Source organism: Gadus morhua, chromosome 8 (genome assembly GCF_902167405.1).
Source record: "Gadus morhua chromosome 8, gadMor3.0, whole genome shotgun sequence".
Lineage (NCBI taxonomy): Eukaryota > Metazoa > Chordata > Actinopteri > Gadiformes > Gadidae > Gadus > Gadus morhua.
This window is the reverse complement of record NC_044055.1, coordinates 24175808-24188394: the sequence shown is the minus strand read 5'-3', so window position 1 is coordinate 24188394 and position 12587 is coordinate 24175808. Positions and strand designations below refer to the sequence as shown.

At 45.1% G+C, this 12587-nt stretch overlaps 1 protein-coding gene across 1 annotated transcript; it reads left to right on the top strand.

Moving 5' to 3' along the window:
• The first annotated feature begins 9981 nt into the window (after window positions 1-9981).
• On the top strand, window positions 9982-11275 carry LOC115549279 (putative nuclease HARBI1). Its single transcript, XM_030364407.1, has 3 exons — window positions 9982-10335; window positions 10456-10986; window positions 11077-11275. The coding sequence occupies exons 1-3, from the start codon at window positions 10267-10269 to the stop codon at window positions 11077-11079; spliced, it is 603 nt and encodes a 200-aa protein (XP_030220267.1). The 5' UTR covers window positions 9982-10266; the 3' UTR covers window positions 11080-11275.
• The last annotated feature ends 1312 nt before the right edge of the window (window positions 11276-12587 follow it).

Sequence of the window (12587 nt, the reverse complement as noted above, 5' to 3'; positions counted from 1 at the left end):
TGTGTGTGTGTGTGTGTGTGTGTGTGTGTGTGTGTGTGTGTGTGTGCACACGTGTCTGTGTGTGTGTGTGTGCATTGGGGCGGAACTCCGCGGTGCGCCGTGATACAGAGACCAGGAGAATTGTAAACGTGCGACTATGTAGAGACAGAAATGACATGCCATCCTGTAAATAAGATGGGAAAAAAAAAGAAATCTGAATATTACACCCCTTAAAATCAAGAGGGCTTCGCGACCCCCCGTGGATCTTTGGCGCCCCCCTTGGGGGGTCGGGCCCCCCCGGTTGGGAATCACTGCTCTAATCTATCCTCATTAATGTCATCGACACATCCATGATTCATGGCATGTTGTGTAAAACACAACATGCCACAAAGAATGCTGCGACTTTTTGAGGACCATACTGTAAAGTACCACCTGACCTATCCAAACACCTGAAGCGCATTTTCAGTATTCCGAATGTACGTTCAATTACACTGCGTGTTTTTGTGCGTTTCCTTCTGAATGCAATTTCGCGCACTGTTGCTGGCATAAGAAATGGGGTCATGAGCCATGTCTTCAACGGATAGCCGTTGTCCCCTAACAGCCACCCATCCAAGGGAGGATTCCCCTCGAATATGGCAGGAATGGTCAAGTTTGCCAATATGAAAGAGTCATGGCTTGAGCCACGGTAATTGGCAAAGACATGATTTATTCTACAATTAGCATCGGAAATGACTTGAATGTTAATCGAATGAGTTCCCTTCCGGTTAATGTATGTGATTGCGTTTACTGATGGGGCACGTAGCTGCACATGGGTGCAGTCTATAGCACCAAGGACGCCAGGGAACCCATACTTGGTCCAAAACTCCTGCTTTGTTCTTTCCTGGCTGTCAGGGGTAACGGGGAATTTGATGTATTCCCCAGCATGTCGGACTAGACCTGACGTAACTGCATGCATAGCCAAACTTATTGCCGATTGTGAAATGCGTCCAATACAATGACCCAGATGCATAGAAATGCAGTGCCACTGTAACTTTCACTGCAACGGGGAGGGCATAGGGACAGCGTGCATCAGTCCCCAGCTCATCTGCCAGGAGATGGCAGATATCTGTGACAGCCTGACGGGTCAGGCGTAGCTTACGTCTGCATTCCTCCTCACTCAGGGAGAGATAGGTGTGTCTGGGCGTCTGATCCTGTCCCAAGACGTATTCCATTCCACTGTGCAATAGAAAAATTATGAGCAAACTCAACTTAACTGGTAAGTTGCAGAATAAGGTTTTAAATGGACTTACAGAAGGTGATTTCGCAGTCTTCGGAATTTATTTCGCAGTCTTCAGAATTGTGGTTCCTGATTCTTGACAGACAACCCACTTTGACAGGTGTCCACTCCTTAAATACAAATACAAAAATGGGAACTGCTGTCCGTGTAGATGAGAGAATCAAAGTGTATGCGCGAGTTGCACAAGCAATCCGTATGCAATCGCATGCGCATGTATGCATGCGCATGCATACATGCTTAAAATTAAAATAGCATCTGAACAACGCGTCACTGACCTTAAACCAGGTATTTCCTGGTCTGTGGCGCAATTGTATTCAGAAACTGCGAATTACCGCCAGAACACGCCTCCTCCTTTCGCCGAACCGCCCCTTGGGGCGCAAGATCATTCCCTAATATACCGGCGAGGGGCGGTGGTGGGAAAAGAACGCTCTGCGCCAGTTGTAAACTAGCAACGACACATGCGCCAGTGACTAAGTAACTTGCGCCGGATGCAAGATAGGGCCCATTATGTTTTTCAAGGTTGCTATCAAAACAGGAGTGCAATAGACACTGGTTGTGTCATGCACATTGATTTTAGAGAACCAGGATGGTTCAAATAGACACGGGGTTCAACTGCTAAAATAATATTTTTAATTATTAAATGATGCACATGGTTTTAACCGGTGCACAAGGAGGGAGTTAGCTAAACTGCTGTAGTTCAATTACAATACATTTTTTGCGAATATTATGATATTTTGTTAATGTTACGAATTAAGGTTTTGTATGTTTGTATCTTCCCACATGGTCTTTTCAACCTGTTATTCTGCAGGGTCATTTAAAATGTAAACCTTTGAGGTTAGTGGTCAATCTGTTCTCACTCTGTTCCTTTGTTATCTTGACCCCCTGGGGAGCGTAGAGAAGCAAAGGGTGTTAAGGAATAGCCTCAACCACCTTCTTAAGCTCTGAAGAAACTTCAATCAATAGATTAATATCTGGTTAACAAAGGCTTTTGGTTTGTTGGGAGACAACTGCCCTCAACAACCCATTCTAAGTATGTAAGAACTCCTGGCCACTCAGCGGACTTCTCTGCGGACCTTTTAGAGAATGAAGGGACCCGCAGGGAGAAATCCCATCTGAGACCTCAGATTATTGAATAATATGCCTGTTTTATTGTCTGTTGATCCATGTTATGATGCATCTTCGTCCGTACTTTTCTTACGAATGTGTGTATAAAGATAAAAAATAAAAGTGTAAAATAAAAACAAATGGAGGATATATACCATGCGTGAATGTCCTCTCGTGTGTGCCAGAGCCACCAAGACAATGGAGGTTACTCGACAGTTACATACACGAGGGGATATTGAAAGCATACTTCAGATAAGCCTCCCTATGATGATGTGTTGTTGCAATTCGGAGGCTAAGCAGCGGGTGTGGGAGAAGTTCGGAGAGGCCATGGAGAAGGACTTTCGGTCGGCACCAAAGTGTTTCTGGAAGACTATCCGGCACCTCAGGAGGGGGAAACGGGGAACCATCCAAGCTGTGTACAGTAAGGATGGGACTCTGTTGACCTCAACTGAGGAGGTCGTCGGACGTTGGAAGGAACACTTTGAGGAACTCCTGAATCCGAATAACACGCCCTCTATGTTGGAGGCAGAGCTCGAGGTTGATGGTGTTTCGTCGTCAATTTCCCTGGTGGAGGTCACTGAGGTAGTCAAACATCTCCGCAGTGGCAAAGCCCCAGGGATTGATGAGATCCAGCCAGAAATGCTAAAGGCTCTGGGTGTTGAGGGGCTGTCATGGTTGACACGCCTATTCAACATCGCGTGGGAGTCGGGTACAGTGCCAAAGGAGTGGCAAACCGGGGTGGTGGTTCCCCTGTTCAAAAAGGGGGACCAGAGAGTGTGTGCCAATTACCGGGGTATCACACTTCTCAGCCTCCCTGGTAAAGTCTACTCCAAGGTGCTGGAAAGGAGGGTTCGGCCGATCGTCGAACCTCAGATTGAAGAGGAACAATGCGGTTTTCGCCCCGGACGTGGAACTACGGACCAGCTCTTCACTCTCGCAAGGATCCTGGAGGGGGCCTGGGAGTATGCCCATCCGGTCTACATGTGTTTTGTGGATCTGGAGAAGGCGTATGACCGGGTCCCCCGGGAGAAACTGTGGGAGGTGCTGCGGGAGTATGGGGTAAGGGGGTCTATCCTCAGGGCCATCCAATCTTTGTACTCCCAAAGCGAGAGCTGTGTTCGTGTTCTCGGCAGCCAGTCAGTTTCGTTCTCAGTGGGTGCTGGTCTCCGCCAGGGCTGCGCCTTGTCACCAATCCTGTTTGTGATATACATGGACAGGATATCGAGGCGTAGTCGTGGTGGGGAGGGGTTGCAGTTCGGTGGTCTGAGGATCTCGTCACTGCTTTTTGCAGATGATGTGGTCCTCATTGGATCATCGGCCTGTGACCTTCAGCACTCACTGGATCGGCTGGCGGCCGAGTGTGAAGCGGCTGGGATGAGGATCAGCACCGCTAAATCTGAGGCCATGACTCTTAGCAGGAAACCGGTGGATTGCTTACTCCGGGTAGGAAATGAGTCCTTAGCCCAGGTGAAGGAGTTCAAGTACCTCGGGGTCTTGTTCGCGAGTGAGGGTACTATGGAGCGTGAGATTGGCCGGAGAATCGGAGCAGCGGGGGCGGTATTGCGTTCGCTTTACCGCACCGTTGTAACGAAAAGAGAGCTGAGCCGCAAGGCAAAGCTCTCGATCTACCGGTCGATCTTCGTTCCTATCCTCACCTATGGTCATGAGGGCTGGGTGATGACCGAAAGGACGAGATCGCGGGTACAAGCGGCCGAGATGAGTTTTCTCAGAAGGGTGGCTGGCGTCTCCCTTAGGGATAGGGTGAGAAGCTCAGCCATCCGTGAGGAACTCGGATTAGAGCCGCTGCTCCTTTACTTAGAAAGGAGTCAGCTGAGGTGGTTCGGGCATCTGGTAAGGATGCCCACTGGGCGCCTTCCTTGGGAGGTGTTTCAGGCACGTCCAGTGGGGAGGAGACCTCGGGGAAGACCCAGGACTAGGTGGAGAGATTATATCTCAACACTGGCCTGGGAACGCCTCGGGATCCCCCCGTCAGAGCTGGTCAATGTGGCCCGGGAAAGGGAAGTCTGGGGCCCCTTGCTTGAGCTGCTCCCCCCGCGACCCGACCCCGGATAAGCGGATGACGATGAGGATGAGGACTTCAGATAAAACTATAGGATAATTTGGAAATAGTTTATTATAATTGACTTACAATAACATTTGTTTCAACCAATAACTTCTGAATTTTTCTTTTAAGTTCAGTTTTTGTTTTGTTTATAGAATATCACCATATATTTAACACCCAGATGAGCATAATTGTTGTACGTTTGGATGACTCTTTATTTTGCCTAGTTTAGACGGTTTTGATTGCCCTAGCTCAAGATTCCCCCCATAGACTTGGTGTCAGACGTAGGATTGTGGCACTCCTTGGGGGCCTCCAAGCTACACGTCGACTGACTAATCGTTACGGTGGAGGTCATGGGGAGGCTACGGGAGAGTTGGCAATCACAGGCATAAGGGGGGGACTCAAGTGGGTCAAGATCAGAAAGTTGAATTAATGTATCGATTTGATGTTGACCAACAAAAAACTAGATAATTATAATAATAAATACTGTTCATGGAATGGTATAGTTAGGTCTGGGACCTGCGCAGCTAAAAAAACTGTTTTGGAAATAGTAATGGACGTGTCCGGGACATGTATAGCTATAAATAAGTAAAAATAAAACTGGGTTTTACTTTACTTCACTTTGCTAAGACATATGCACGTTTGATGTGGTATGCAAAAGTTAGCGCAATAGGATGTTGTGCAGAGAATAAGGCGTATGCACGTTTCATGTGGTATGCGATGTACACAGGAGTGAATCAAAGTGTGTATAACATCAAATGCGAGCAATAGGTAGAATAAATGAAGATTAGGTCATCCAATATACATAGTTAGTGTGTAGGACAATCGGGTAATATAATGAAGGTAACTGTTATGAGATATGGTTAACACGGAAGTGATATTGAACATGCACATTTTTGACATTGTTATTTCCCTTTTACATCTTTTTGGTTATGGATAAGATTGGATTAGCGATACATCTGCTGGGAAGGGAACATATATGCTAGATTCTCAATTTAGATTCAGAAGTAGTGGGTTCTCCTTTCAAATGCCACTGCTACTGCTGTAACGCTTTGATACAACGTCAGCGTTTCATAGTATGATATTTTTTAACTCTGATAAGTTGCGGCACATAGGTATACTCACTGATGTATCGTTTACGGTTTACTGCATTTGAGAACAGCGTGGTCTCAAGACGGCTGCATAGGCCCACCAATAACGACCTTTGGTTTTATATACTGGTTTTCATTTCTCTTCACAATAGATTGGTTAATATACAGATGATTAAGGAAAGGAACTTCAACTTGGTTACACTACAGCGTTGTTAGGTTTGGTTGTCACTCAATGCGCATGGCTGAAGCAATGCGCAAGGAGGGATGTATTGTGAAATTAAATCAAGGTAGATACTGTAAATCATGTTTTCTTTTACATTTCAAGGGTCCCATAAGGGACTTCCATTAGAACAATTAAAATTAAAGGAAATATGCTTTTGAACAACTAACTGCTGTACATGAGTCTGTATTTCTACAATAGAAACACAAAGTTCCAGAGCCAGATGCAGACACACCCGGAGCCTACAAACTACGTCCGCCGAGCAAGGAGTAACAGTCACATGAGGAAATCAAATAACGGCAGGATTTGAATCGGTTCTGTTTTGGTTGTCCACCATTAGAAAAAATATTGTTTGGATAAATTAAATATATCATAATCAGCAACAGTTCGTACAGTTTTCCACGAATAAGGTTAAAGGAATATAAAGATATGGATATGTTATTGACAGAGCAAGGAGGGGTGTATGCGATGATAGGCACAACATGTTGTACTTTTATCCCCAATAACACAGCTCTTGATGGGTTGGTGGCCAGGGCGCTGGCATGATTACAATCCCTCAGGTTCGAATTGGCAAAGAACTCCAGCATTAATGACCCTTTCACAGGATGGATGGAGAATATGTTTGGGAGGTGGAAAGGCATGATCCAGTCAGTGCCCGTCGCGGGCAGCAACCGTGTTAATTGTAGCCGGCTGCCGTTGTATTCCCTGCGCACAAGGGCTACTGCATCGGCTGATCACCACAGCAGTGGGCGCTACAGAAGCGCCAAGTGCCATTCAGGCTTACATGGGGATCAGATATGATCTGGTGAAAGTGGACGAGACATCACCTGAGGGGCCCGACCCTATCCAGCTGTAATATGTAGAATAGTCAACACCTATACTATTCTAGTAGCGCCTGTATATAAGATAATCAATATCCCGGATTTACTTGAATAACATTTTTAAACAACCATACCTGTGCCCTATACCAAGAAGCTCGCTGAACATACCCAGGCTTTCTTGGGAAAACCTGGCTCGACAGAGCCGCAACTCGCAATCAGAGTTAAATGGTACCACGAAGCTCACTTTAGATTCAATTAGTTGAACCAGGTTTTCCGCTTTAGGTTCAGTGCGCGTTCACGTGAAAGGGGCGTTTTTTGCGTCATTTTTCTCACCTTTACGATAGATCAAAAAGTCTATATGAGTATCAGTGAAAAGATTCTGCATATTGTCTGTAAAATAACTATGCCAAATGCAGAATTGTTCGCCATTAATCAAAATAGAATGATGATGATTTAAAAATGCATAAGCAACGTCCATCCTGCCTTATTCCATCATTTAGGGAATTCACTTTAAATACACCCTATTTAAGAAATGTATCGCATGTTTTCGACCGCTGAGAGGTAGCGGCTGTAGCGTAGTGGATTAGTATAAGACCCGAACGCCAGCGACCGGGGTTCAAATTCGCCGGTCTATCATCATGCATTTTACCCCCATAGATGTGGTGATAGCACGGCCTTGAAAATATGGGTTCAAGATCGAAATAAGCACAAAAATATAATTCCATAAGCTTTTGTGAATAAGTATTCCATATGCATGAGAATTAGGACTTTTTAAGCTTCACATAAATTTGCGTCACTTGGGAGTCGAACCTCCCGCGCAGAAATTCAAGACTGACGCGCTACCTCCACTCTAGCACTCTGTCACTGAGACACAATGCGCAACAGTAATCATTGTCTAGATAAGGTCCAAAAGGACGATCAAATAACGAACACCCTCTGATGAGAATCTGTATCTCTCATGAAGAACCCCAATTTCGTTGTTTGCACAATGACAATAAAGTCTGAAATCTGAATATCGTCAGACAATGCCAAGGGATCGGTTCTGTCCCGTAAAACCCTTGTCTCCGGAGAGACGCCTGTACGAGAAGTGCGCCGGGGTCCACGGGAACACCCACAAATGGTGACGCCATTGTCAGAGGAGGGGCTAGGAAGCTGCGCACGCCGATTTAAGTAGCCGATCTCCGGCTAGACTAAGCCGAAAACTGCTCCCGACCAGGTTTGGTTGCGAGAATAAGTCACCATGATGATACAGCGACGCTAAAAGAGATCGACTTTCGTGGTACAACTAACCCAGGCTTGGAGCTCAACATACCTCGCTAACCCTCTAAGCGAGCTTCGTGGTACAGGGCTCTGGTTATGTTTGTTATTGTGTAGTGTTACTAGGTTGCGAGTGCAACCCGTTATTTCTGTATCACTGCATTGACAATGGGACTGTCGATTTTCTTTGAGACAGTTGTTTACAGGTTTCCTGTTGCTGACACGACGACGATTGAACACCTGAAGGAGGCTCACATGATGTGAAGGTAACCCCTCTATGTGAGTCGAGCCCTTGACAACGAGGGACGAGCCTTTCGGTTCATGAATTACAGGTCCCGATGGCGACAGAGGAAACAAGAGCGGCGACTACAAAAATGTCCAAAACCACCCACATGCACCAGCGCACCAATACATGAAGATCCCCTGAGCCATCCAAATCCATGCGACCCACAGATAATCTCTAATTTTTTAATTTTTATTATGTCAAATGATTTTGTATTTTTTACTTTTTACTTTCAATGCATGCTGCAAATATATGTCGCCTAATTTTTGTACCTTTCACTTTAATGCTAACGAAAATGTTATAACTTTGTCACATTGCAGCATTCTTCAAAGAAAGTAGTCCAATCCGGATCGCTTTTAACTTACTTTATTTGTTAAAGTACTTCGGTATGGTAACTACGGAGCAAAAGGAGGGGAAGTGTGTTGAACACGTGCTGAGCGACTCCCAGCTGATCAAAACCCTAACCCACTAGTCTGAGCTGCCTGGAGTTTCTGAATTCGTAGACTGTTATGTTCAAATCCACGCGGCCTGTGTGAAGTGGGCGGAGCCGGTGTGACGTATTTGCCTCGGCTTCCTCACTTGTCTGAGGTGCTGCCTTCTGTGGATGGAGCAGCTATTGCAGCCTTCAGTAAGGTCCTGCTCCCCTTGTGGCTATGTATAGTATTTACGGCTTATATGTTTGGTCCTGCTTCCTGGTGGTAATGTGAGGGTAATACAGCTTGTGTGTTTGAATCTGCTTCCTAGAGGCTATGTGGAGGCAGCTTATGTTCTTAAAATACGTAACAACATATTATTATGCCACTCCACTATGGAGTTTGGTGGTGTTGATGATTTTCCTACTTTAACTATGTTCTCGGTGTGGTAAATGGTGCTTATGACTTACGAATCTTATTTTATGGCCATCTGAGATGGCCAAGGAGGGATTGTTACGTATTTTAAGTACATAAGCTGCTCCCACATAGCCATTAGGAAGCAGGATCGAACACACAAGCTGCATTACCCTCACATAGCCACTATGGAAGCAGGATCGAACACTTCGATCTGCAAGAGCTGCTCCAGCCACAGATGGCAGCAGCTTTAGACAGGGGCGGAGCCATTACGTCACCCCGGCCACGCCCACTTCACATAGGCCACGCCCACTTGACGGACGATAGCGCGTGATTCGAGGTGGATAGGACTGTGTCCCAATTCCTAGGACGCATCCTTCGTAGACCGCGTCCTTCGAAGGATGCGGTCTACGTAGACCGTGAAGGACACTCCGAAGGCCGAAGAAATGGGACGGTCTAGCCTACGGAGCATTTCCGGTTTACGTAACAAACCGTTACCGCCCTTTACCTTGCGTGACCCCCACGCGCTGCTCCTGTCACCGCAACCCTGACAGCTGACCTGACCTGTTAGTAAACAGAAGTTATACCGGACAGCGCGGTGAAAAAATAACAAAGAAACCAAATAAACCAACAAAGAAACTAACAAAAATGGAGCCAGAAATTATAATTTTATTTTTTATCTTTTATCTTTTATTGGAGGAGTTGGAGAATACTCACCGCCGGAGCCGACGGGGGATATATCTTCGGCTCCGAGAAAGAGAAGACCACAGATTGGTAAAGCTGTGTTACCTTACTTTTAACCAGCTGTTAATATTATCGTGTTATATGGCTAGCGTAAATGTCATTGAACTTTGACAATATAATTACATATTTAAAATAGTCTCAACCTTACATTAATATAAAAAAAAAATTCTGTCATTCATCAGCTAAATAAAGGTTGAGTAACTTAGATTGATATATAACTATTAACTATATATATATATTGATACATAACTATTGCAGAGATAGATAACGATAGATATATATATATATTTAAGCATTATCTATCTTAACTCTCCACACTTAATATCCAGCTATTGTTCAACAGTTTTTCTTCTGTTTCTTTCCCTAAACAGCCCAGACCCGTGTACTGCAGGATCAATCCAACGGTTCCTGTCCTGGACCGTTATTTTAATGGCCAGGACACCAAAATTGATTTCAGATTGGGCAGGGAGGCCCTGGCAGTGCTGCTGGACCTTCTCGGCCAGGAGCGGAGCCATGGATGGGGTGCCACCATTGAGACCCTGGTGTTTCTATTCTGGCTGGCTAGTGGGACATCATACAGGGTGGTCTCCAGAGTGTTCGGGATGCCTCGTTCCACTGTCCACCGCATCGTCCACAGGGTCACTGAGGAGGTTGTGGCCATTCGCCACAAAGTATATTTATATTTATTTTATCACAAATGTCCTCTATCTTTGACTCTTGAGTTGCTGTAACAAGTAAATGTGTGTCCTGTGTGGGATAATAAAGTTGATCTTATCCTATCCTATCTTAAGGTCATCCACCTCCCGAAGACCCCTGAAGACCTGGCGGCAGTGACCATTGGGTTTGCAGGGCTGGCAAGACACCGCGCTTTTGGGAAAGCAGCGGGAGCAATCGACGGCTGCCATGTCCGTATCAAGCCACCGAGCGGCCCTGATGGTCACTGCTACAGGAACAGGAAACTGTTTTCCTCCATAATTCTGCAGGCTGTTTGTGACCATCAGGGCCGCTTCATTGATACGTACATGGGCTGGCCTGGGTCAGTCCATGACTCCAGAGTCCTCCGCCACAGCCCACTGTATAGGTCACTCTACCCTCCTCCAGGGCACTTCATCCTTGCAGACGGCGGGTACCCTTGCCTCCAACACCCACTACCCCTCATCACTCCCTACAAGAGGCCAGTGCGAGGTGTGGGAGCCCAGCGCTTCAACTGGCATCATTCCAGGGCACGCTCCATTATAGAGCGTGCTTTTGGAATGATGAAGACCAGGTTCAGGGCCATCTTCCTGCAAGCGCTGGAGGTGCACCACACCTTCGTACCTCACGTAAGTAAGGCAAGATTTCTTTTGTCAAAATAAGGTTGTGTAGTATTTAGTATGCACTCTTATTCTTGCCCTTTTCCAAAAATATTTTAGTGACATGGCAGCCGTCGATTGAGTCAGCCCTGCAAACCCATTCGGTGCGGTGGACAGTGGAGAAAGGCATATCCAGCAAGCTGGAGACCACCCCTGGATGTCCCACTGACAGGAGACACCAGGGTCTTTAATGTGGCAGCCCATCCAGATCCAGCAGCACCACCAGGGGCTCCCTGCTCTGCTGCATCATTATGTTTTTGTATATAGTAGTTTTATAATAATTGTTTTAAATAGTCACAATAATGTTTTTTGTTGTAAATAGTTTTATTGTTTTATACATGTTTTATAAGTTTGTTACAAATAAATTAGTTAATATAAAAAAGTTAATCAGGATTTTAATAAATAGTTAAAAAAAGATAAATGTAGAGAAATGTATAGAGGATTAATATAAATAAATAAATGTAAACACGTATATATAATATAACAGAACATAAATTATTTGTCAACCAAACGCTCCAAAATTGAGAAAAAACGATCCATTCTCTCCCGGCTCTCCTGTGCTCTTCTCTCTGCCTCCCTATTTAGCCTCATGTCCTCTTTAATCAATTGGAACATTTCTTCCTTTCTGTCCCTCTTTCTGGACCTTGGACGCTGTCTTTCCTCCTCATCCTGGTCCTCCACCTCCTGATCCACCACTGCTGTATTTGGCCCTGGTGTGTTCTCATGGATGGAGGCAATTAGGACAGGGGGGTTGGTTGAATGCCTCTGTCCCAATACCTCATCCATGAGGACAAACCAGGGCCAAGTGGCAGCAGTGGGTTTCCCACCTACCCCCTCTCCTGACCCTGGATACTTGCAATCCTAAGGCAGAGGAAATCAATCATGGCAGTTAACAACAACAGCAGTATCAAAACAAATTTCAGCAAAAGTGTTTATTAACTTGCATGGTTAAAACAAATAATGTATATTTAAAATGACCTGTACATACTTTATATATATTTTTTAAATTATCCCATTTTTTCTTTGCCTGCAGGGGAGTCACCTTCCCCTGCAGGCCTATTTTCTCCAGAAATGTCCTAAACACAGAGAGATTATTAATCAGAGAAAACAAGAGACACATTTATCAATCATGTTAATAGCCCATGTTGACAATAGGCCATTTATAATATATACATTTGACCATCTTGTAAAGGTTACATTTAAATTAGCCCTCATCCTATATGAAGCCCATAATAATAAGACAACCAGTAGAAGTCAAAACACACTTTATCTTTGTTTGTTTTTCTTTCCTACTTTTTTTGTCTTTCTTTCTTTAATAACCCAAAATAGGACATCGTAGTAAACGATTTCTGGGGATGTTGTATCCGTCCTGCTGTTTAATGAGGGCTAATTTAACTAACCTTTACAAGATGGTCAAATTTAGATATATAAATGGCCTAATTTTTATAAACTAACTTACGACATAAATAAACGATTGTTTCCTTACCCCCAAGCCACACTCGCTGAATGTTTCACCCCGGTGAAGATCTCGTCGTTCTCCCCCCTGAGTTTAATAAATTGAGCAGTATGCT

Excerpts from the sequence above, each read along its gene's own strand:
- LOC115549279 (XM_030364407.1), top strand. The coding sequence starts at position 10,267 with ATGCCTCGTTCCACTGTCCACCGCATCGTCCACAGGGTCACTGAGGAG. Across the intron at positions 10,336-10,455 it reads TTGTGGCCATTCGCCACAAA|GTCATCCACCTCCCGAAGAC; the intron begins GTATATTTATAT and ends TCCTATCTTAAG.